This window comes from Nannospalax galili, unplaced genomic scaffold (assembly GCF_000622305.1).
Source record: "Nannospalax galili isolate Female #2095 unplaced genomic scaffold, S.galili_v1.0 scaffold9, whole genome shotgun sequence".
In the NCBI taxonomy this organism is placed as follows: Eukaryota; Metazoa; Chordata; class Mammalia; order Rodentia; family Spalacidae; genus Nannospalax; species Nannospalax galili.
Window position 1 is genome coordinate 7,384,152 of NW_008360332.1, and position 27,005 is coordinate 7,411,156.

Consider the following 27,005-nt stretch of genomic DNA (forward strand, 5'->3'; position numbering starts at 1 on the left):
TTCAAATCTCAGTGTTAAGGGTCATTAGGCAGTTGTTTAGTACTAGGATGAAAAACCCAGTGTCCTTTAAAAAAAGAATTTTCTTTATTAATTATTCACAAACCATCTTCAGACTTAAAGATATCCATCTAGTCCAGTTTAAGAGAGTAGAAGTTCTGTTCACAAATTATAAGTCTTGCCAGGCATGGTGACATAGGCCTTTAATCTCAGCACTTGGGAGGCACGGGCAGGTGGATCTTTGTGAGACTGAGGCCAGCCTGGTCTACTCAGAGAGTTCTAGGCCAGCTGGGGCTATGGAAAACCCTGTCTCAAAGAGACCAAAAAGTTTTTATTTTCTTTATTATTTTTATTTTTGTGTGTATGGTTGTAATGCATCATGTATGCAAGTGCACCTGTGTTGTGCAATGCCTATGGAGGCCAGAAGAGGATGTCAGATTCCTCTGGAACTGGAGTTACAGACAGTTGTTAACCACCATTTGGGTGCTGGGTTCTGACCTGGTAACTCTGCAAAAGTAGTCAGTGCTCTTAACCACTGAGCCATCCTCCAGCTCCTGAACTTAGTATCTTACTGATTCCATCATTACTCAGATGAATAAAATCTGATCTGCGTATATTGTATCAGAACAGAATTTACCTTTGAGGTATTATATTAGCAGTCTTAAAGCAGTTGTTTCCAGAAACAGAAATGTACCACAGAGATGACTGGAGTCAGGGATGGGAAAAGGCCTACGATGTTGTTCTAAAATGGTGAGATCAAAATTCTTGCTGATATAGTGAATCAGATTATGATGATGCATCATGCTCAATTTCAAATAATAGTATCTGGGCTTCAGTCCTACTGAGTTTGTCACCAATAAAGTTGTTTCAGTGTTTTCTGTTGACAAGGACAAAAAAATGGCAAGACAGGCTCAAGAATCAGAAGTTTTTCAGGTAAAGAAGTATGACTGTCAGCAAGAAAAAAGAAGATAGTACAATGGAGGGAAAAATGTGCTGGGAATAAAAGTCACAACAATCAAGATGAGGCAGCAAGGTTGACTCCGTGATGAAAACAAAAGAAAAAGGAACATTAATCCAGTCAGGTAGGACATGTATACTCTATAAGGTTATATACTAGATTCAAAACTTGGATTCTGTAGGGAAAAATCCAAGTTGGGAATACTTGTGACCGAAGAAAAGTGGCAGTGGTAGCAAAAGGACTCATGTCAGGGTCACGTTTCCAAAAGCTGTGGGACAGTTTGACATAGACTTGTTGGCTGCCTTGCTAAGCAAAAGGAGTCAGGTTCCACCTATGCTAAGATTTGTGCACATCCACATCTAAAACTGTATTCTAATAATTTCATACCCTCTCTCTTGACCACATTTTGTTCCACATATTTAGTGGGAAGGAAAAATCCCTGTGACCCTGAGGTGAATTTTCTCTTTGAGTTCTTGTTTTTCTACTTGCCAGTCCTCCAAAAATGAACTCAGGATCTTACCCAGGATGCTCCTCCTTCTATCTTGCATTCACAATTTGAATGAATATTACCCTGAGCCACCAAGTTCTAAGCCAATAGGCTTTACACTTCATCTTTAAATACTTCTCTTTGGTTTCCTCCTAAAAGTTCTCACACTGCACAGCAACTTGACGTGGTCTTCACCTCGCTTTATTTTTCATGCCAAGTTGGAAACTCCCTGGTGTACTTCGTGTGTTCACTGTTCTACTCCCAGCAAGCACCACAACATCTGCTGTGCAGTAATACTTATAAATAATGTTTTGTTGTGGCTCAGTGACTGACTTGTTTATTTTTAAAAAGAGGGCAGCATGTCCTGCAGCTACTTTGCATTCCTCAGTCCTCATTTACAAGTCAGAACACTGCTTCAGAGCATCCTAATGGATACATTCATAACTTGTTCATTCTCAGATGGAACTGCTTAGCATACCAGAAAGCAAAAAAGTTCTCACAGGTACTGAAACTTGAGTCATATTAAAGGAACTCAGAATGTGGTTGAAATGGATCCAATTAGCCAAATATAGGAAAACATAGACTTTGTTTTCAATAGTGGAAAGAATTAGGATAGATCAACCACATTAAATATACTTAAATTCCTAAATTCAAATAAAGCAACTTCAAAAACTGTCCATGAGTAGAGGTTAAAAGGAAGTCAGCTCATTATCTGGAAAAGTGATAACCAAAAATCAACAACCAACAATGAAGCACTCGTTGGCTTTTTCTATGATTCTGCACCACTGTTATTCAAGCAGTAGGTAATGGGATACAGTTCAGCCCTCCTCTCAAAGAAATGATAGAGTAAGAAAATCTCCATGTATGCATTCCCTCAAATTATCTGGTGGATGTGGCTCTGAGTTTAAACTGATAGTAACATCACACACACACACACACACACACACACACACACAAAGAGATGACTAGACATACATTTGCTGAGGAGGGGACACAGTATCACTTGCAGCCTTGCCAAAACAAACAAGCAAACATGAATATAGTCAAGGTCCTGTAATATGACTAGTAATCTTCAAGAAAAACACAAGACCTAGAGGCATATAGAAGTAGACCATGTGATCATAATCAGCAGAATTCAGACTGCAGAAAATGCTATGGGTCAAATGACTGAGGAGCTTTGACAACTAAATTATAAGGGAGGAAAAGGAATGGTAAGGGAATGTGTAGATTGAAAGACACAGCAGATTATAAAAAGCAAGCCTGTGCTGTTCCCTTTAAGGATGCTTCCTTGGGTGGTAAACTATAAAAGAAAAATGAAGAACAGCTTGGTTTAGGCAAGAGAAATGGGCCTATGGTTGGGGTGAAACACAAAAAGTCTTTTGGGGGTAACAAGCAATTCTATTGACCTTTATAGTAGTTACAAGGGTATTTGTCTTACAATTGTGTGTAATACACATTTGTTTTGAGATTCTTGTAGCTGTGCTTTTTCCTTTTGCAATAAAAGTGAGAAAAATTACTGTGGTTATTCTGGATAAACATGGGAGAGATATCATATGTGAATATCTGTTTCATTAATAAATTAAAATGTCAATAGGATACTAAAGTAATAAAGTGACAAAGATAAAGAACAGAACAAAAGGCGTTAGCAAATCAAGTCTTATATTATGGTCAATTAAGTTGAATTTTAAAAGTCAAATGTGTACTGAAAAAATCTCAAAAGCACATCAATACATTTATTTAAAGAAAAAAAGTCTCTTTCTATACAGGATAGCTTAGAAATTTGGCTAAAGAACATTTTCATTATTTTAAAAATTCATAGCTTGGCTACATCCAAGTAGACATCTTGTCTTTTAAATAACATATTTTAACATATAAAAACCAGAGTTAACTGGATCAGCTGCATTTTAATGATAAAATTCATAAGGAATTTTTTAATGCTCAAACATTAAAGCCAACTACAGGACATGGGCATCTTTGTCAAATAGCAAAATTTCAGTGTTTACACACTGAAAGACATTGGAACTTACACTTTTTTCATTTCTAAAAGTTACATTGGCATAAAAATATATAAGAAGAAAAGGAAAAATGGATGCTGAAACTTGTTTCTGTAAATTTAAAATAACATTGGCAAATCAGAGCATTTCCCCCCCATGAGCTTCATAGTTTCATTTAAATAATCAGGCCAAACTGAAAACAAAATACCTTAGTGAGGAAAAGAGGGGGCAGCCTGACTCCTGGTGCTTCTAGTAGAAAGAGCCTGATCACAAATTGTTACTGAGAAGCAGAAAAATGAAGTAGCTTTAAAAATAATAAGTGTAAATGTGTCTTCTATTTTCAGCCTGTCACATCTGCTTGCTGTACCGAGAGTGATCCAGTGTTCTCTCCAGTAAAAACAAAGTTTTTATTATTCTCTAATCACTAAAGGATGGAGACTAATTCACATGTATTTTTTAATAGCAAAACCTGGGAGCTAAAGCACTAGCAGATTTCATTAGTTTCCCAGGAAATCCTAAAAGTGAAATACTGCCTTCTTACTTGGCAGTAGCCAAAAACTTAGAAACTAGTGTCCTAACAAGGTAAATGTATGGTATTTTATGTCATACATTGCACATTTTGTAGTTTTCTAATAGGAGTAATACACTTTTGATTTCTATTGAAATATACAGTTCTAATTAAAATAAAAATGGGTAAATAATCAACACATAAGTAAATAGAATGGATTAATTAATGAAAACCAAATCCACAACATGAACAACCTGCATAACTCCCAGGTGTCATATGCTGAGTGAGAAGAGCCAGGCAAAACAAAAGTATAAACTGTGCGTCCATTTACAAGAAGACTTCAGAGAATGGTAATCAATCCAGAGTGACGAAAAGCATAACCAATGCTTCCTGGGAATGGAAGGAACAGGAAAAGAAGACGAGAAGGACAGTAAAAGGTGTAAAATGTGATTGTTGAATTTGTTATATATGTCTGTTATTTTGACTTAAAATTTCATGGATTAAAAGCTCTGAAGTGAAAAATTATTAAATTGTATCATCTAAATGTACAGAGTTTATTACATGTCAATTATATTTCAATAAGTCTATATTTAAAAGGAATTGGTATGGATACTGTGGGGCATAATATTTATTGTTGACTTGATAGGGTCTAGAAGCACATAGGAGATAGATAAGCCTCTAAGGCACACTGTGAGGGGTTACTTAGGTCGGCCTTTGAGAACACCTGTGAAGGATTATCTTGATTTGGTTAATTGAGGTGGGAAGATGCACGTAACTGTGGCTGACACCATTCCCTGGGCTTGGGGCCTGGACTGCATTAAAAGGAGGAAGCTAGCTGAGCCTGAGCATTCATTCATCTCCTCATCCCCTCTGCTTCCTGAGTGGGGATACAATGTGGCCAGCTTCCTCAAGCTTCTGCTGTGCAGACTCCCCTGCCATGCTGGAGCGTACTCTCAAACTCTCAAAAATCCCCTTTTTTTTCCTCTAAAGTTGCTTTTACCAGAGTATTTTATCAAAGGATAAGTGAAATTGTCATCAGAAAAAGTGACTAATGCAGGTACTTTAGTTAACTATTTGCTTATTGGTGTGGAAGCATCTGTAGTGAGGTGAACACCTTCAGAGAAAAGAATGGAATCACTGCATTGAACTAATCCTCAACTAAAATCAACAGATCTCAAATTCATGTATTTGTGGATACTTTGGAGATTTCTGATATTTTATATGATAGATTTAAAACTATTATGCATTGTGATTTTAGATAATATTAAGGCTATTTGACTCATATAGAAATTAATAATTCTTATTGGTTTTGATTACTACGTTTTAAATACACAAAATATAGTACAATTTGGCTTAAATTTATCTTTTGCATAGTTTCTAAGTCTGAGAAAAAGTAGAGATGAACGCAGTTTATGGCCAAAAACATCCACACACACACACACACACACACACACACACACACACACACAATAAATAACAAAATAAGAGGCTGGAGACATTGCTCAGCAATTAAAATCACTCACTGCTTTTGCAGAGGACCTGGGTTTGGTTACTAGCACCCACATGGCAGCTTACAATCTTCTGTAACTCCAGTTCCAGAGGATCGACACCCTCTTCCAGTCTCCACTAGCATTGCACACATGTGGTGTATACATACATGCAGGAAAAACACTCATATACATAATATAAAAATAAATATTTAAAACAGAATTAAATTAATAAATGCAGCATGTAAGTTATTATTCCCTACAAGCAAAGTTCGGTAAAGCCTAACCTGTCATTTGGTATATAATATATTAAATAAACATTTTATAGCCTGAATTGATGGCCAAATTAAAAAATGAATCCTATTTTGTGAGTGTACATGCATGTTCATGTGTGTGGGTTCGTGTATGTAGGCATAGCTACGTGCATGTGTATACACATGTGTATGGAAGTCAGAGTACAGCCTCAGATGGCCTTCCTCAGGTGCCATCCAGACAGGTTCTCTCACTGACCTGGATCTTGCCATGTAAGCTAGCCTGGCTGGCCAGCAAGCCCCAGAGATCCTCCAGTCTCTGCCTCCCAGTGCTGAGATTACAAGCCAGCTCTACCACTGCCAACTTTTTACATAAGTTCAAAGGAACAAACTTAGGTCCTGGTGCTTGCAAGGCAAGCACTTTTACCAACTGAATTATCACCCCAGCCCAATTGTTTTGCAGTTTCCAAAGTTATTTTTTCTGAGTAAAAGTAGCATAGCTTCTACAGATGGCATTGAAATGTTACATATTCAAATAAGAAAGAATATATATGGGGGGTTCTATAAGGGAGATTTGGTTTGAGACAGAGATCAAGGATACAGTTATTAAGATTTTGTTCTCCAGCATTTCAGGAAGTTCATGTCATGTCAGCAATATGCTGAGTCCACAATAGGAAAGTAATGATTAAAAAAAAGATTAAAATGACTTTTTCTGAGTGAGGATAAGCCATCCAAAAGTTAATGCCGACCAAAGTATTTGAAAAGGTAAAAATAATAATTCTACTTTCCCAGTAAAGTATAGAAGCTAAACTTAAGCATGGGCAGCATGCAATTGCAGAGGAAGGAGCTATTCCATCTTCTGAGGAAACCACAGGCAGAAAATATAAGATTCTGGAAAAAGAAATGCAAAATCCAGAATCCACTGAGGTATCTGGTTCTTTTTCATTCTCTTTTGCTGTTTTAGACATAAAATGCCTTCCAAACCAGGCTTTTTCATTTTATTTCTGAAAAATCATGTAACTGACTACTCCTATGCATGTGTTTTTTTTAGTAATTCCATATATTTGAGCAGAAAACAGCACAGCTGAATCCCATATGTTCAGCATCCTAAGAGCTCAGCAGAGAAAATATTCTCTGCTCCAACTACTATTCATAGTATTTTTTAAATCCTTAAAGGAACATACAAGGTCTTGTGAGAAGTCCAGATTTATTCTTCTAAAAGTCACACTAAACTATACTAAACTTACAATTTAAAAATAAACTGTTCTATTATTTGATATTCAATGAGCAATAGTCACCAAAACCAGGTAAAGTCTGGTATACTAGGGAGGAAGTAAAGTGGGGGGATGAAAAAGTCAAATTTCAAAGATGAATAAGGAAATTGTGGGGTTTGATTTGATGCTTGTTTTCACTCTCTTGGATTTAAAACTTGTGCAATGCGCAAGGAGGCCAGAAGAGGGCATTGGATCCCCTGGAACTAGAGTTAAGGATGGTTGTTAGCTACTGTATGGGTGCTGGGAACTGAACCTGGGTCCTGTGAAAGAGCAGCCAGAGCTCTTATCCACTGAGCCATCTCTTCAGGCCCCACTCTCTTGGTTTTGATGACAGTTTCACAATTTATACATATGTCAAAAATCAAACTGTATATTTTCCAGGTGTGTGATGCATGACTGTAATTCCAGCTTTTAAGAGATGGAAGCAAGAAGATCAGGAGTTTGAAGTTATCCTTAGCTACTCAGTGAATTCATGGCAGCTTGATCCACATGAGATCCTATCTCAAGAAAAAGAATTATATAATTTAAATGTATACAGCCTGTTATGCACTGATTATACCTCAATAATGCTGAAAGGGAGATAATTAGGATTGAATGTTTTAGATAAGCACTCTGTCTTGGGAGGCAAGTTTGTAATAATTTTAAAGATCTTTAGAGGAAAAAAAATAAGATTTATTCCTTGAACTTGTCCCTAGGTAAAACAGTGAAGCCTGGGTTTTGAATTATTTCACAAGTATTAAGAGCATGATCATTATTTGATACATGTGTTCGGACAAAAAAATTTTTAGGTACTCAGTATATATTATTATGGAAGCAGAACTTATCAGATATTAAAGGATTTTGAATGTGACGATAATTAAGAACTCCAGGAATGGGAAGTACACAGGAATCTTCTCCTGCCCCCATTGATTATCCAGGATAAGAAGTCTTTGTTTTCCAAAGCTATTACATTCCTGTATAGACCCTAAGGCTTTTGCATTCCTGTAACCTTTGCATTTCTATTACCTTTGCCACCCTTTGTTATTGTACTTAATTACCATGTATTTGCTATGTACCTTTTGCTTGCATTTCTCACACGAGTATAAAAACACCCCAAAACTTGAACAGGGGGTCTGACTCCTTTGATTCGTGATGTCAGTCAAATTAAACTCCCTCTCCTCACCTGATTTTGCCTGTTGATCTCTGATTATTTCCATAACAATATCTATTTACCATCTATCTGACTCATTTAGAAGTCTTATGACTATCTCAATTAAACAAGTCATTCATTTAACACACATGTAAATATATCAGGCACTGTTCTTGGTGCTGAATATACACTGGTGCTGGGGGTAGGGAATTCTGGCTTCATAGAATATACATTCTGAAGACCCTGTATGTCAAAGACAGTTTCCTTTTGTGCATGCATATTTTAGTGGCAGAGAAGGGGGAATGTAATTAATAAGGCAATTTTACACTGTTACAAGGAGCATGTATGTGTGTCTACTTTTCTTGTAGATACACAGCTATGGATCTAGGGCCCACATGTTTTTCATTCTCTTTCTCCAAATTGAATATCTCATTTTCTTTCTAAAATATATGTACTGGTTTGTTGAGCTATAGATATGCACTTAAGCATTTGAAAAGAAGGTACTTTGCACAGGCAACATGGCTTTGGAGCTGTAAGCAATTAATGCCCAATATATTGGGTTATCTTCCATTGGAAGACAGAGAGTATATTGTCAGCTGTACGGACAACCTAGCTAGGTTATGTAGAGACATTGTAGGGAGGAAGGACATATGTACAGATTGGGCACCAAAAGCATGGAATGTATGGTACACTAAAATATTTGCTAAGAGACTCTTGGGGAAAGCACTACCCTGTTCTTGGCTCATATGTGCCAGGTCCCAACCAGGCTTCCAGAAGCTGGGAAAAATAAATAAAATCTTGCCAAATGCAGTGTTCTAGTCCCATGGCTATTGTGATTGACTTAAAGGAAGCATATCAATCAAATCAGATTGACAAGGTTTCTCCTATGGAATTTTGCCTGAGATGTGAAGGACAGAACCAGGCATGGTGGCTCATGTCTGCAATCTTAATAGAAAAGAGGTTGAGTCAGGCAGACCACTATGAGTTTGAGATTAGCCTAGACTACATTGTGAGTTCCAGGATAGTCTGGGTTACAGTGAGACCCTGTCTGAAAACAAAATAGAACAAAACAAACATAGAGATGTAAGAAAAAGAGAGGTTTTTTTTTTTTTCTAAGAATGCTAACTCTGAGGGCAACGTGAGCCTCAAGTTGCCAAGGGCAACCTAACCTACAATGCCTTCTAGTTAATGAACCAACTGAACAGAGGTAAGTCAAGCTGAGGGTTGGAGAATGTCCTGTTTATACTGGTTAAGTTATTGTAACCAGAAAAACTCTAGGCACATCAACTACTGTACTTACTGATTACATTAGCCAATCCTGGTTTTTTTGTTTGTTTGTTTGTTTGTTTGTTTTCTGTTTTAATGAGGTTTCTGTCACTATCACTGTTAAAAGTTTTGACTAAAACAGAGGACCACACATATCCATTTAAATATACCTAGGTAGTTCATAGCTCTTGATTCTATAAATGGGTGCTGATGCCTATGAAGGTCAGAGAGGGTGTCTGATTCCCTGGACCTATAGCTACAGGTGCTTATGAGCCACTCAGTGTGAGTCTTGGGAACTGAGCTCGGGTTCTCTGGAAGAGTAATACACGCTCTTAATCTCTGAGCCATTTTTCAAGCCTTTCCTATTGTAACTTTTTAAGTGACAAATAAAGACATACAATTACCTGACCAAATCCAAACAACAAAAATTATCAAAAAGTAATTGACTTAAGTGAAAGGAATCTAATAATTCTAACATAATAATCTAATATAGCTTGCCACAAGCTGGTCCCTGCTTATTCCAGTTGAGTCTACTGAGATGTTAAAATAGACATTTAGAGGGATGGTATAAGGAAAATCTCTAAACTAGCCTTTTTTCTCTAATGAAGGCCACCCTGATGGAAAAAGAGGACCCACCACTTGGCTGCTCCTGGCACTTCTGCAATTAATGGTCTTGAATCCCTTTTGTGATAAACAGCTGGACCCATTTACTAAAAACATCATCCAAAATTCAAATACTTGGCAATAGCTAGAGCCCAGGGGACTTAACAGCTGAGTCAACAAGCATCCTTACTACCCTCTGCCATATTGAATTTTGTGTGGAATTAGTGCTCAAAACTGATACTGCTCTGCTTAGAGAAATGTAAAAGATTTCTGAATAACATTTCCATGTTTCTATTAAAAGCAGTAAAAGATTTTTAGAAAGAACAAAATTTACGTCAAAGCAAGTAATGATTTTTCTGAGACACCTGTAATACAACTCTATGAAGACCTAAAAGCACAGAGACATTCACTTCATTATTACAGCAATTTTGTAACTTGCTTAAGTAAAAACAGTAAGAACAAATAACCTTGAAGTGTCTTGAGGTGATAGTCACACAAATGACCTTTCATGAGAAATAGTTCTCTTCAATGCCAGTGGCAAATGCTATAACATTTGTTTCTTGAATTTTTCAAAAAAAAATTTATTATTTTTATTTTATGCATATGAGTGTTATACCTGCATGAATGTAAGTGCACCCGGGTCATGCAATGTGCAAAGAGGACAGAAGAGGGCACTTGATCCCTGGAACTGGAGTTATGGATGGTGACCACCACATGGGTGCTGGGATTCAAACCTGGGTCTTCTGCAAGAGCAGCCAGTGCTCTTAACCTCTGAGCCATCTCTCCAACCCCCAGTACTGACATTTATGACAGAATTCTTCAGAGAGCATCAGCCATTACAAAGATCTGAACTTCCTTTCTGGGAGGAACTAGCAAAAAAAATATTGGTCAGTCCTGCGCTGTTTGTTGGTTGAGTGAATACCAGGTTGTATGGGAAGATTAGCTTACGGAGTATTAATTTTTCCAATTATCCATAGACTCTTTCCTGCTCAATAAATGACAACATGAATTCTTTAATCATAGGCTTGTTATATTAGCTTCAAGTGTTTTATCAGGGTTGAAATGGAAATGTCTTTGAAAGAGAAATATATTACAGTTAAATATTAATCATTTCCTGCTTAGAGTGAAATGTATTTACTGGGCCTTTCTCTTAAAACAGGCTTTAATTGGAAAGGCAAATAATAGAAAGAAAAAGAGCACAGTGGTGAAGAATTCAGGCCCAAGAGAACAAACGAAGAGGTCAGGAGGCCCAGGAAAGAAATTCTTTTTTACCAAACTACATTTTTTTCCCAAAGGACTGTACTGATTCTAAACTTTCAAAGAATCATTTACTCTTTAATTTTTTTTTTCAGTGGGGGGAGGTTCTTTTTGAGACAGGATCTCCCTGTAGCCCCAGCTGGCCTGGAACTCACTAGGTAGACCAGGCTGGCCTTGAACTAAACAGAGATCCGCCTGCCTCTGCCTCCTGAGTGCTGGGATTAAAGCAGTATGCCACCACACCTTTCTTACTCTTTAATTTTTATTTCATTAAGTCTAATCAAACTCAATGCAATGGAGGCATTGGCACATTGAAGGTTAATTTATTGAAGGCTATTTGAAGATAGGACTTGATTTTTAGTGATTGTTCCTACTTTTTGAAAATGAACTATAGAATTAGATTATCTAAAGAGAAGCTTAAAAGACAGGAACCTTCTCATAGTTAGGTGGACCTTTGAGTTTTGAGAATCAGCCAGTAACACTCATCTCCATAATATTTAGTCATTTGGTGGTGTGTGCCGGTGTGCGTGCGTGTTGTGGGGTAAGGATGAGGAGAATGCCAGACATCAGAAATTAGTGCTGCCATTAAAGATCTAAAAGCTGTAGAGGTTGTAGTTCTTGGCAGAGCACTGTTGATCCACCAGAGGGTGACTGGCGACTACCATAGCCCTGAATACAGCTGGTCAGTCAGACATAGTGTCATTGCTCTAAAAGATTACTAAGACTTCCCATCCATGGTGTGTAGTTACTGATTTGGCACATGCGTTCTTTTTCTTTATAATTACAAAAGAGAATAAAAAACAGTTTGCATTCATGTGGGATAGACAATAGTTACTTTCAGTTTTCATGTGTTCCCAGACCTCTGTCATAATAATATAGTCTGAAGAGATCTAGACCATCAGAGCATGCTACATAACAACACCCCAATGCACTAAGCACATAACGTCATACTGAATGAATTAGAAAAGCAAGAAATGACAACCCCAAGGAGGACTTGACAAGAGGCATATACTCCAGATGGTAAGAATAAACCTTAGTAAGTTTCATGAGCTGCCACTTCTCTGAAGGCTTTAGGAGTTCAGTGCTCATGAATGTATTGGACTATCTTCTATAAAGAAAAATCAAGCATAGTCTCATGTGTCTTCTCACCCAAACAAAGGACCCTGAGAGTAAAACATCTGTATCTAGGAATACTACTCTCTCCCATTTACCAAGTTACACTGAAGACTGCCAATTTCAAGTGAAGGCCCAGTCCAGGGCATGTGTCAACAAGTCCTGCTTTCTGCATATTCACCCCGGAAGACCCCGCAACATTACAGAAGTTAGAGGTGCACAAAGACATAATATTAAATATTATAGCTTATTGCACTCTTCAGTGACAGAAACAGAATCTACCTCCAGTAAAGTAAAGCCATGTAATCTGTAGCAGAAAATAATAATATCTTTGGGAAATAACTCTTGGCATCATTAGACTCTATCAAAGGAAGAAAGCTAGACCATGAGGAATCAAGTGAATAAATACCCAGAATGTTCCATTATATCCTGGGTTCTATGGGAACTGCTAAGTCATAAACTGAGATGGACCCAGAAGTTAAAATGGTGTAATAATGACTGAACCAAAAACAGGTCCAGAGGATACAAGAGATAGTCCAGGGTAAGAGATCATCCACTCCCTGGAGCAAGACATGACTTAAAGTGGATGGCATGGTCATCTGGAACCTGGATGGGAAAGGCATAGACGAAAACCAAAGAGATCATAGATAAAATCATACAATAGATATGTTGGATGAAGCACAAAAAGTGAAGAATTTTCTATCATATATCAATGCATGCCAAAAGCATATGTCATTGGAGAACTCCTTAAAATCAAGAACACATAATGTCTTGGCCAGTTAGCATTAGCTAACCATTGGCTGCCTTCGGACTAGAATGGGCAGGCAGCACATGAATAAAACAGACATGGTAGCAGAGGCAGAAACTATGTTTGTGTCAAAAAGTTGGACTACCACTTACCAAGCCTAATAACAGCTACTGATGACTCTGACAGTCCAAATTGTCAGCAGTAGAGATATATGAATTCACCAACACGGTGCCATTCCAACATGGTGTCATTCCCTCAGGAAACCAACTAGCCACTTAGTGACAAGTTTATCACACAAGGTCCCATCCAACGTGAAAGTTGTCAGTATCCTCACAGAGACAGGTTCTATTTTAAGTAAGAATATGCTTCTACTGCCTTTAGCACTTCCATGCTGCTATCTGGGGATTTACAGAATGTCTGATCCACAGGCATCTGATTCCACAGGTCGCAGCATCTGAATAGGAGCTATCTTTACATGGAAGGATGGTAAAAAGACTTCAAGTGAGAATGGTCCGGTACATGTAAAGTACTGATCAGAGAAAAAGCTTATAGCCCTTAAAACTTGTATGAATAAAAATGAAGGAAGACCAGGAACAAGGCAAGGAAGCGCCTTCTCACTATTTCTTGTCAGCACTGTGTTGAAAGTCCTAGCTAAGACAGAATGCAGCTAAGACTGGAAACAGTACGCAGATTAGAAGGAAGAATTAAAACTGGTTTTGTTTGCAGATGACATGATTAACTCTGTCGAAACTAAGGAAAAATGACAAAAATTGTCTAGGACTAATATATGATTATAGCAAAGTTTCAGGATACGAGGTTAATCACATTCTTATGTAACACCAAAGAATATATCGAATTTGAAATAAAAGTACAATCCTATCTATATTAGCATCACAAAAGGAGAAGGAAGGAAAGAAGGGGGAAAAGAAGGAAGCAAAAAAGGATTTGTGCAAAAACCTAAGGAAATATATGTAAGATTTCTATGTGGATGGGAAGGTTGTGAATGGGAAGAGTGAACGCTGTCAAGATATCTGTTCTCCCTGTTTGATCTACAGATTCAGTGCAACCCCCACAAAAATCCAACAGTTATTTGTAGGTATCAAACTGATTCTAAATTTTATATGGAGTGGGAGAAAACACACATACATAATTGATATGATATTGAAGGAAACAAAGTTGGAAGAGTGATACTATCTACTTCAATAGTTAGTATAAAGCTTCACTATCAAGAGAATGTGGTATTGGCAAAAGAATAAACAAACGGACCTGTAGAGTAGAGCAGAGAGCCCTAACAGACCTACAGAGTCGGCTGACTGCCGACTGATCGTTAATGAAAAAGAGAACGCAACGCAATAGTCTTTTCTCCTCAAAGAGTGGTGACATGTAGACATCTATTTTCAAAAACTGAGTCTAGACAGACTTTCCAGTTCTCACAAAGAACAACTCACAAAGATCCAAGATCTAAATGGAAAGTGCAAGACTGTAAAACTGCAAGAAGGTAACAGAACAGAAGGCCAAGGTGGCCTTGCACACAGCAAGGGCATTTTAGATACAATACCAAAGGCATAATGCATCCAGTGAACAACTGATATGCTGGACTTCATTAAAGTTAAAAACTTTCTCTACAAAGACAATATTAAGAGAATTAGGCAGACCACAGCCTGGGAGAAACCATTTTCAAAAGACTCATGTGAAAAAGAACTGTTACACAAAATATATAAAGCATAATTGAAACTCAGCAATAAAAAGGAAAACCTGACTACAAAATGGGCCAAAGATCTTAACAGATACCTCATCAAAGAAGATCTACAGATGGGAAATAAGCATAGGAGAGCATGCTGCACATTGCAAAATCAAGAGAAATGCAAATTAAAACAAAGAGATACCAGGTCATATTCAAAATGCCCCAAATTGTGAACACAGACAACAAATGCTGGTGAAGATGTGGACACCAAGAGCTCATCCATTCGTTGCTGGGATGAGTACGAAAGGTTGTCCACTTCAGAGGAGAGTTTGGTGACTCCTTGCAAAACTAAATTTACTTGTGATCTGGAAACCATGCATCTTTGTTTCTATCCAAAGAGCCAAAAACGTGTCCACGCGAACACTCGGATATGCATATTGTAGTTTATTCATGATTCCCCAAAGTTGGAATAAACTAAAATACCCTTTAGTAGGTAAATAAATGACTGAACAGCGGCATATCTAACAGTAGGATTTCATTCAGCACTAAAAAGATAAGTTATCAAGGCATAAAATGACATGAAGGGTCCTCAAGTGCATATTGCTACATGATAGAAACTGATCTGAAAGGCTATCAACTGTAGATCCAGCCTTATCACATGCTTCATAAACCATGGAAACAACAAAAGACAGCCAATTGCTGTGGGTTCCAGGGAAGGCTGGGCAGGAATACGAAGACGGCAGATGATTTTTATGGTGGTAAGACTATGCATGACACTATAACGGTAGACACCTGTCATTACATATTTTTCTAAACTTTTTTTTTTGGTCTTTTTGAGACAGAGAATTCCTAGAGTATTCTGTAGCTCCGGCTGGCCTTGAACTCACTTTGTAGACCAGGCTGGCCTTGAACTCACAGAGATCTGCCTGCTTCTGCCTCCCAAGTGCTGGGACTAAAGGCATGTGCCACCACGCCTGGCTTAAACTCTTAAGATATATAGCACTTGGAGGCAGAGGCAGGCAGATCTCTGTGAAACAGAGGCCAGCCTGGTCTACATAGTGAGTTCCAGACATTAATATAAAATCGAATCCTGTAAAGGGGCTGGGGAGATGGCTCAGCAGTTAAGAAGACTGACTGCTCTTGCAGAGAACCTGGGCTCCATTCCCAGCACCCACATGGTGGCTAACAACTGTCTGTAACTCCAGTTCCAGGGGATCTGATGCCCTCCTTTGATCTCTATGAGTACTGCATGATATGAGTGAATTTACATACAAGCAAGCAATATACTCATACACATAAATAAAAGTAATAAAATAGTTTTAAAAATTGAATTGTGTAAAGACTTATGTGAGGAAAAACTTTTAAATATTCCTCAAAAAAAGAGAAAAGGAGATTTGAGCAAATGAAAAATACTTATTGTTCTAGAGACATGACTCAATTTCATAAAGATGTTAATGCTCTCTTAATTTCTAAGTATAAACTGAAGCCAATGAAAACAATGATGATATTTTTTAATGAAGCTAGATAAGATTAATGCCAAAGTTTACGTGGAAAATAGGAATTCAAGTATAACCAGAAAAATATTGATGATAAAAAGCTAAGAGGACTTTCAGCTTTTTAGACATTAAAACATACCATGAAACTTGTATCATTAAAATAACATGGTACTCATATGTGAGTAACAATGCAGGAATAGATATATTTTATGATTATAAAATGCTAGCAAAATAAATGAACAGTTCACTGAACTAATTCAAATTAACTTTTCTTTTTCCTGTGACATTCTGTTGCAGTAATATGGAGAGGAGAACCATGAAAGGCTGACCTCTAGACATGACATGACTGTGACACACATGAACTGACAGCAGATGGGATTACCTGCGCAAGGCCTGCACAAGATCAAGCCAGTTAGAAATTCCAGCATGGGGCAGGGAGGGGCTCCCAATGCCTCACACCTCCCTGAGCTGCTAATGGCTGCTGAAGGCCAGTCACTATCCTCTGAGGGGGGCTTGGCTGTTGGTAGGCTGCCCATGTCCTAGTGGATGGATGACCACACACATGCACATATGGATAGCATTAATTTTACTCAGTGGGTTAAATAAAAATAGGACATGAAGTTGGAAGGGAGATATGTTGTGGGGGGGGGCAGAGATGAAGTAGAGGATGGATATGACCAAAATACATTATATACATTCATGAATTAAAAAATATTTTATTTTTTGTTTTTATGTTGTGTGTATGTGTGTATTGCCTGCATATATGTTAAGTGCATCCGTGTGTGTGTGTGTGTGTGTGTGTGTGTGTGTGTGTGTGGTGCAATGCCCACAGAGGTCATAAGAGGGCATCAGATCCCCTGGAACTGGAGTTAAGGACAGTTGTTAGCTACAGGGTGGGTGCTGGGAGTCAAATGCAGGTCCTCTGTAAGAGCAGCCAGTGCTTTTAACCTCTGAGCCATTTCTCCAGCCCCACATGTATGAATATTTTAAAAAATGAAAAAGTTTTACAAAAAAGCTTCCCAACACTTAGACTCTGCTAAAGCGTGCTGCAGCAGATGTGCTTGCTCTCCTCTGTCTTAACTTAGGATCTTTTCCAGGCTCTTTTTACTATGAAATTTCTGCCTTTAGGGCAAGTTTGCCCTATACTCCCAGGGCTATTCTCTTCCCCTGTTCCAGCTCCTGCTCAAATGAAATGTTAACTGGAAGATGGCCACAGCAGAGCTTATTAGTAGCTTTCTTTAGTTACTTTATATTGTAAACATTTATAGAATGCTGTATCTGTGTCATGCTGCGCTGCAGTAAGTGATAGTAATAATTTTACAAGGTCACTGAACGTCTGAACCAGATGATTTCCAGGCAGAGAGTGGGGGTTCTGACTTCTTCTAAAACCTAATATCTTACTGGTTTGAGAATAATTTCATTTTCCTGGAACAAAGGTACCTTGGGATAAAGAACTGAAAGCTAAATGTGGCTACTTTTTATTATTGTTTTACTTTTTAAAAGAGCATATGAAGTAATGAGATTCATTATGGGATTTCCATGCGTGCTCTCCTTGATTGTCCCCTCTCCCCTCGCTCGACCTCCCTCTTCTGGCCCATTTCCTCCCCACAGTCTCCCTTTTGCTTTCACGTCACATGTGTTCTCTGACTCTTTTTTTTCCTTCTCTTGTTTGATCCCCTTGACAGGCTTCTTTCTGTCATCTCATTGTTTAGTTTCTAGTTTCATGATCTATTCCCTCCCCCCATATATACACCTATAAGAATAAAAATCCAGAATTTATATGAATAAAAACATGAAATTTGTCTCTCCAGGTCTGGGATACTTAAGGTAATAATTTCCAGTTCATTCATTTTCCTGAAAATGTCATGATTTCATCTTATGGCTGAATAAAATTCCATTGTTATATGTACTACGTAAAATGTGGTTATTGTTATTGTCAGTCACCCATGGGATACCTCAAAGTGATTCCCACTCAGCACTTTGGGGACTGGCCCTAGGCATCTGGATTTTTTTCTAAGTTCTTCATGTGATGGTGATATCCAGTAAGGTTGAAAAAAATTACAGTTCTACATTTGGCCCATTTTCATTGCCAAAAAACTTAAATTGTCATTTGCCTAAATAAACACTTTCTCTATTCCAAAACCCCAGTGCGATATCAAGTCACACTAACTAAACTAATCTCGTTAAACCATCTCAGCTTTCAGTACTTTTTCTCCTTATTGTCTGACGTTCATACACTATCCCAAAGTGACCTTCTAAAAGGTCACTGAGAGATGGCTCAGTGGTTAAGAGCACTTGCTGCCCTTTCAGAAGGCTGGAGTTCAGTTTCCAGCACCTATGTCAGACAGGTCAAAACCACCTGTAAATTCAGTTCTAAGAGTTTTGATGTCCTCTTCTGACCTCTGCAGGCAACTATACTCATGTGGCATTCACACACACACATACACAAATCTTAAAATAAAAGCATAAATCAGATAAGCTCATACCACTGCCCTGCCTAAACCTCTGATGACTTCCTATGGTGTGCAGAGTCATCCAGAATTCTCAACTCTGTAAAGACATATATGACATACCCTATGTCTATTTTTCCCACTTTACTTTTGTTTGTTTTAGCCAGTGATACTGCATTCTTTTGATCTTGAACCAAGGAGTCTCTTTTTATGTTTTTGGCCTTGGGTCATGACAGTAGCTCTGGCTATAGTGATTCACAGTGGTGACAGGTGGTGTCTACTGATGGTTCCTACTAACCATATGCTGACGTGCTGTGTATGTGTTAGTGCACATAATACAGCAGCTTTATGAGGTTGGTACTATAAATTATTTCCACTGTGCAGATGAGGTAGGACCTAGAGTTTTGACTTAGAAGATATTAACTCTACTATTTTTTCAGATATCAATTTAAATCTTTTATCACCCAAATAATAAACAAAAGCTATCACCAAAGTATATTTCTAGATCTTGCCATTTTAGATTCCATTAGTATTTCCTTAACTTATGTTTTGGCATTATGACATCAATCATTATGACACACAACTCAGACATTATTTTCTAGGTCCCCATTCAGAGAATATCTCAACGTCCTCCTCTTGAACATTCTTCCTCATCTTAATACTTAGCCCACTGCATAGACACGGAGCAGATCCTGGTCATCCTGGCCAATGTCTTTATCTCTTTGAAACAGGTCCTCATACTCGGACACTACAAAACTCACTTTTTATCTGCCTTAATTTCCAGAAATGAGTTTATCTAAGTATTGCTCTAGCTTAATACTCGGGTTTTTACAATCATTTGCTCTTGTCCAATTCTAAACGTCTTCTATTTTCCACTATGATCTTATTTTCCTCCAGACTGTTGAGTTATCTAAGCGTGTGTATTTCAGTCAGCCAAATTTATTTTATTCCCCTTTTCTTATTAACTTAAAACAATTTCACCACAGACAAAGAAAGCAGATTTCTTGGACTGAATACCCAGGTTTAGTATTTTTCAGACCTGACGTCATAAACTCTTCTTAGACAATTTCATCTATTACAATTTTTTTTCATCTAATACCACTTGTAATGACTATTGTGCCTCTATATGTATCTCTACTCTCTGAACCTCAGGCCTATAGTTTCTATATAATTGTTAATCTGTAATTTCTATAAGCACGTCAACCCAAGAAGATCTAAATCAAAGGTATTAGTTCCAACTACTTTGAACTTCCTCATCTTCTTCTCCCTCTTTTATTCTCCATATTTAGAAAAATAATCCACATTTTATCTAAATACTCAAATAAGAATAATAAAATTATATTATAGTCCTCACTCAAAAACTGAATGAGCTGAACTGAGTAGTTCATGTTATAAATTTTATTTCCTGATTTTTCTATTGATCCACTCACAGATGAGATCATGGAACATCATTGTTAATCCTTTGTTCTACTGTTTTATCCTTCTGAGTAATTAAAAGAATTAACTAGTCTCCTTGAACCATCGTTGCCTTCTTTTTTATTACCCATATCCTGGTGTCATGCACATATCTCATAAAGCCTGAGAACCCACTTCTTGCTAAGAAATCTTTGTTCAAAGCCTGCAGGATAAAGTATAAAATTAATATAACACATACAAACTTTTACCTGAGAAAATTCATCCACTTTGCAAATAGAAACATTATAAGTTTGATTTGCTATTAAATATACTTTAAATTCCTGGATCCATAGTTACATTAAAAGTTATGGCAAAGACGAACTGGTATAAAAGTATTGCCTCCCACAGTTACCTAAGTATTATGTGTTTATGAACTAGAGAAATTGTGATCATTGAATTGAGCTCGCTGCCCCAAATAATCTTGCACTAATTCTTCAGAATGTACATGTGACATCTTTGGGCCTATGAAGAAATTTAATGGAGGCGAAAAGGAAGAATGGTATAGTCAGAGGTCAAGGCCTTCTGTTAGCAGCGTGGAAATCAAAGACAATGAAGCCAACATCGGGACTGGTGAGGGCTAATTATAAAATTTCAAAGGAAACAGAAAAAGTAAGCATCTTTGGATGACACGGTAGTAATGAAGACATAATTCATAACCCAGTAACCATACTTTATACCAAAGAAGAAGATGGTCCAAATTCAAGTGTACAAAGAGACAGCAAGACCTGTCTTGGGACACAACTGACAGTTGTGATATGCTCTTTTAAAATAATTAAATGTACATTTAATTCTGTATCCTCAGTATGAAAAGTCAGGTAAATCCTATTTGTTCCAGAAAAGTTTCCATTAAAATTGATTGAAATAAAGAATGTAAGTTCATACAGAGATAAAAGTTTTTAATCTGAAGTTTTATCTTTTTCATTAACTCTAAAACTATATTTATTTGTAAGATAAACATTATAATTTGATACGAGCAATGTTTTTTAATATATTTCTTTGTCAAAAGAACTCTAAGCCTGGGCATAGTGGCACACGCCTTTAATCCCAGCACTTGGGAGGCAGAGGCAGGCGGAACCCTGTGAGTTCAAGGCCAGCCTGGTCTATGTAGTGAGTTCTAGGACAGCTGGGGCTACAGGGAGACCCTGTCTCAAAAAGACCAAAAAAATAAAATAAATAAAAGAACTCTAAGATATTATTGGACTTAATAAATATTTAAGTCATGACTATACAATTATTTCAATCAGTGCCAGTTTAGATATCAATTTAGAAGCTATATATACATATATTCCTCATTTTTACTAGTTCTTTGAGAATTTAATACAATGTATTTTGTCATGTCCATCCTTTTCCCCTGACTCCTTTCAGGTCCACTCCCCCTTCTTGACCTACCCAACTTTGTATGCTCTCTCTTTCTCTCTCTCTATTTTTCAAACCTATCAATTCCAGTTTGTGCTGCTTACATATTCTTGGGTGTGTGAACATCCACTGGAGCCTGGTCAAGCTGCCAGGGGCCAAATGCTCAAAACAGAATCAGAAGGATGAAGGTTGACATCAGTATTCTATTATTTTAATTCCTATTCCTTCCTAGCAATAAAACTAAGTGCAATGCAATTCTTTGATATTTGATCTACCAACAATAAATGTGTTTTAAAATTAGAATTAAACAAGAGCAATTTACTAAAGAAATCAGCAAACCCTGAAAAGTAGCTGTGGAATCAGAGGTAGGCAGGGATTTACACAGAGGAAAAATCCATCTGTATAGTACAATTCTGGAAACCGCCTACAGCTCTGCCACTGAGGAGGTTTTTGTGCCCTGGTTTATTTATTTTGAAGCCAATTACTATGAGTTAGATGTATATGTGTGTGCACAGATGTGTATAAGCATATACATATCCACATATGTGTTTGGGCATGTATTTCTCAAACTAGGGTGAACTTCAGAAGATTTCTCTCATGTAGTACATGGTGGGTTTTTTGGTTTGTTTTGTTTGTCTTTTTGAGACAGGGTCTCCCTGTAGCCCGAGGTGGCCTGGATTTGTTATGGAGACCAGGCTGGCCTCGAACTCACAGAGATCCGCCTGCCTCTGCCTCCCAAGTGCTGGGATTAAAGGCGTGTGCCACCACGTCCGGCCATGTAGTACATATTTAATTCAAGATATGATCCACAAAATCCAAATGTTTCTCCTCAGAAGCTTCTGGACCATGAAAACTTTCAAAACAGAAACTGCTCTTTATGAAGCCTGAAGCCAAAGACAAAATTTTAAGGAATAAACAAACAAACAATATGTTATCAGCTTAATTGCATTTATTCTAGAATATGAAGTCCAAATGAACTATGCATTTAACAAGAACTGGAGGCATTTTCTATTAATAATTGAGTGGTGTTTTCCTCCAATTTTGTTTTCAAAATGTATATATTAGTAATAGTTGTTTAACAGAAAAGATAAATCAGCTGTGATTTCATCAGGACAAAAATGTAGACAGCCCAGGCTTAGCATCTCCAATCCAAAAATCTGGAACATAAAATGTTCCAAAAATCTTAAAATACAGGAAGTGCAAGTGGATGAGCCACACCTGCCTGTCTGTGAAGAGTCACAGTCAAACTCAGGAGCATGGAAAACATTATACTGATGTGCCTTTGGGGTACGAACTCATGAAACACAAGTGAATCCATACATGGGTTTGATTTCCATTGTAATTATGAAAAGAATTCAGCATTCAAAATATGGAACAGTTCTGGCACTAGGAACTTCAGCTAAGGTATGCACAATTTCCTTGAGATCCCTGATGGAATAAATGCAGTTTAAACTGATTGACACAAACAAACTTTAAAGAGGATTTTTCTCAAGCTTACTACATGAAAAAAAAAAGGGGGGCTGCCAATCAAATTTAATTTCCATCATTTTTTTGTTTTAAATTTATTATTTTTCAGGGGCTGGAGAGATTGCTCAGTGGTTAAGCACACTGGTTGTTCTTGCAGAAGACCCAGGTTCAAATCCCAGCACCCACACGGCAGCTAACAACTGTAACTCCAGTTCCAGAGGATCTGACCTCCTCTTCTGTCCTCCGCAGGCATCGCACAACACAGGTGCACTGACATACATGCAGTCAATATACTCATAAAAATAATAAATAAAATATTTTTTAAATATTTTTTAAAAATTTATTATTTTTCAATCAATGTTTTACCTCTGGTCCTGGAGGGCCAGATGGTCCCTGGGGTCCTGGGTCACCTGGTTGTCCCTAAAGGGGAAAGGAGAAATCAAAGTATAGATATTAACTTGGTAAATATAACTGAAAGAGGAAACAGGTATACAGTAAATAAATTGCACTCAATATATTATGTCAAAGTTGTAATGACTTTCCAGTCTTAATTTGTAACCATCGTCACTTTAAAATTTACTTAAATAAACTGTTTATGGATATAATATATATTTACTTCTGTAAGAGATACAAACACATGAACTCATTAAGTGGCCCAATCAAGAAAAGTTTGTGTGTGTGTGTGTGTGTGTGTGTGTGTGTGTGTGTGTGTGTGTGTGTATGTGAAACTGGCTGGTAAAGCAGGAATAGGGAACTCTGACGGAAGAACTGCTTTTTATGAATAATCAGCACCCTAGGACATCTCTGAAAACTTCTCTCCCCTTTGATGCTGTAAGTGACTTGATGCAGTAAGACTCAATTGGAATCCCTGTTGCTTAAGCTCTCTAAGCCTCACTTCTCTCATCATGAACATAAAGATGGAACGTCGTTGGCAGCACCAATATTCTCTGAGCGTCATTGTGAGAATGAAATGAAATCATATATGGAAAGTGCTAAGCCAGGGCACAAAACATACCAATGTTAACTAAATTTACAATAACTCAGCCTTTGTTTCCTACCCTTACTTCTCTGCTGTCTAACCCCTGTAATTCCAGGATCACTGTGACCCTTGAGTTCAGTTGTTGAGGGTTTGGTCTCAGTGTTTTGGAAACTGGTTTCTAAGACTCATCTTAAAGTTTTAAAATCAAGGCAAAAGAGGAGAGAGAAGTGGGTGTGAGCCTGAGACCAGAGAAGGCTGGAGATGCTCTCAAGAGATGACAGTGTGGAACAAAGAAAGGAGAATCTAAGGACCCCTCCTTTGTAAGGAAGCTGCTGAATTTGCTGCTTGTTTCCACATGAACTTCAGGTTTGGTTTATACAGCCGTAAGACAAAATAAAATTTCAGGATACAATGTGACGTTGCCAGTTTTCCAATAACCAAAGCACTGTTTCCCATAGTCACCGGCTCCTTCCTTAGTGTTGAGGTATCTGGACATGAAAGCACACTCAGCACAACACGAATCAAAAAGGTATGGAAAGCTTATGCCAAGGCTCATTTTCAAATGACAGAAACAAAAATTGTGATCCATCAGAATCAGTATACAAGGGAGCTTTAAATTCTAAAAAAAGACAAGTATCTCCTATAAAGAGCCATGGGGATTTCCACTGGGGCCCTCTAGTGGCAAAACCCAACTAGGACAGTAACTACAAGCATTCAAGAAAAAATAGCATATCCTCAGGGCTTTGTTTTTAGATAAGCTGATTAAGAAGCAAATATTAAAAGACAAATTGTGGAATAATTTATTTATTATTCAAAATAATTCTTTTTTCTTAAAAACTTAAGAAGTTGCAAGTTTTGTGGTTGTTAATTTTCCTTTATAAAATGTTTTATGAAGAGTTGTCAAGTAACTTAATGAATGGTATAATATTAAATAAATCTCTATAAATTAAAGAAACCTAGTATAAAAATGGTTAGGGGGCTGTCAAGATGGCTCAGTGGGCAAAGGTGCTTGCCACCAAGTCTGAGAACTTGAGTTCAATCCCCAGAACTTGCATGGTGAAGAGCGAATCTACTCCTGAAAGTTGTCCTCTGACCTCTATACACACACACACACACACACACACACACACGCACGCACGCACGCACACACACATGCACATGAGAAAAAGAGAGACAGAGAGACGGAGACAGAGACAGACAGAGAAATGTGAAAAATGGTAAGGACACATTTGCCTTTTTTTTTTCTATTTCAAGGGAAGAATATTTCCTAAGTTTCTGAGTGGTAGTTTTCTCTGTTTTTTGAATACTCGCTGAACAAAAGCTTTCCTATCCCAGAATGCACACACCCTCCAGACCATCCTTATATCTGGAAAACATTCTTTCACTTTATAATTTAGATCCATTTGGAAACAATAACAGTAACATCAAAATCTATAGATGACAGAAAACCAAAGCCAGAACATACAGACTAGAAAGACATCCTATGACTTTGACATTCCTTCCGTGCAAGCAAAGGTTTTAGGCAGGCAACAACTTGCATAATTGAGTGTGGGAGTTTGTTTCTTAATCTGAAAAATGATTTTGCATAAGCAACGTTTCATCAAGTAGGAGTCTCCTACCCTTACTAGAGAGGGTTTTCAGGTGAAGCATCTTGGTATTAATAAGATACAATCAAAGTAAGATATCAAAGAAGGTTTTCTCATGAATTCATTGTGTATGAGTGTTTTGCTTGTATGTATGTAAGTCCACTGTGTTGTGCAATGCCCATGGTGGTCAGAAGAGGGTGTGGGATGACCTGGAATTGGAATTACGAATGGCTGTTAGCCACCATAGGGTGCTGGGAACCCAATTCAGGTCCTCTGCAAGAGCAGCCAATGATCTCAACCACTGAGCCATCTCTCCAGCCCCAATTCACCTAGTTTTGGAGACAGGTTCTCTCACTGGGCTCTGAGGCTCACTGAGTAGGCTAGGTTGACTGGCCAGCAAGCCCCAGGGGTCCTCCTGACTCCACTTCCCCAGCACTAGGATTACAACCGTGCAGCACTATAGAGCTCAGATTTAGGTCCTCATCTTGCACAGCACACAGTTTATTAACTGAGCCATCTTCAAACTCTCGTTGATATTAGTTATGATCTTAACCTATAGCTCAAAGCATATTTTTCTCAAAGGTTTGATGAAACTAACAAAATGTCAGTTATCTCCCTACAAATGCCATCCCTGTTAGCATTAAATTATTTTGTTAGAGTAGGACAGAAAGGAAGTCGACGAGTAAGTAAAAGCCCCATTTTCACCATCTTTTATTCCTCACTGTAAACAAATTTTGTTAGCATTTCTTATGATTTCTTTTAAAAACAAAATGTGAAGACAGTATGTTAAAGGTAAAAAAAAGTTAGCCTAAACTACAGAAACATTGGTAAAGTACAACAAAGCTCTTTAGTTTAGACTAAAATATTGCTAAGCACTAAACATGTTATATTCTAACTCATTTTAAACATGGGAAACCGGAAACTGTGATGATTAAATACCCAAGGTCATAGAAGGTCACATATCAGAGCTGGGACTTGCAACCAAGTTTCTATCTCTTAGACTCATTTTGCTTTTTACTCTAAACATGCTATCAATATAAATTGAACAGAAGACTAAAGAACTTATAATGATTTGTCTAATGTAAACATATTTCATTAGTTTTCTCAAGATATTAATTTCAAAGTATGAGAATAATAATGAATTCATTTATCTGTGTCAAGCTGAGATAATTGTGTTGTATAATTTCTATGATTATCAAGGGGTTAGAAAACCCTCTGTCTTTTTTTATAAAAAGAAGGAGCCATAGAGATGCTCAGTGATTAAGAGCAGGTTGGGTCAGCGTTGACGGTGTCTAACAACTATCCGTAACACCAGTTCCAGGGAATCTGACACCCTCTACTGGCCTTTGCAGGCACTGCATGACATGGGTGCACTTACATACATGTAGGCCTTACACTCATACATATAAATAAAATAAATGAATCAAAAAAATCTAAAGATAAAAAGGTTGCAGTCTTAT

At 37.6% G+C, this 27,005-nt stretch overlaps 1 protein-coding gene across 2 annotated transcripts in view; it reads right to left on the reverse strand.

Moving 5' to 3' along the window:
• Col24a1 (collagen type XXIV alpha 1 chain) overlaps positions 1 to 27,005 on the reverse strand; it is a 354,563-nt gene that overhangs the window by 224,347 nt on the left and 103,211 nt on the right. For both annotated transcript variants that reach the window (XM_029560281.1, XM_029560280.1), the window contains exon 19: positions 23,347 to 23,400. In XM_029560281.1, the coding sequence (XP_029416141.1) occupies positions 23,347 to 23,400 (54 nt within the window). The remainder of the gene's footprint in view (positions 1 to 23,346; positions 23,401 to 27,005) is intronic.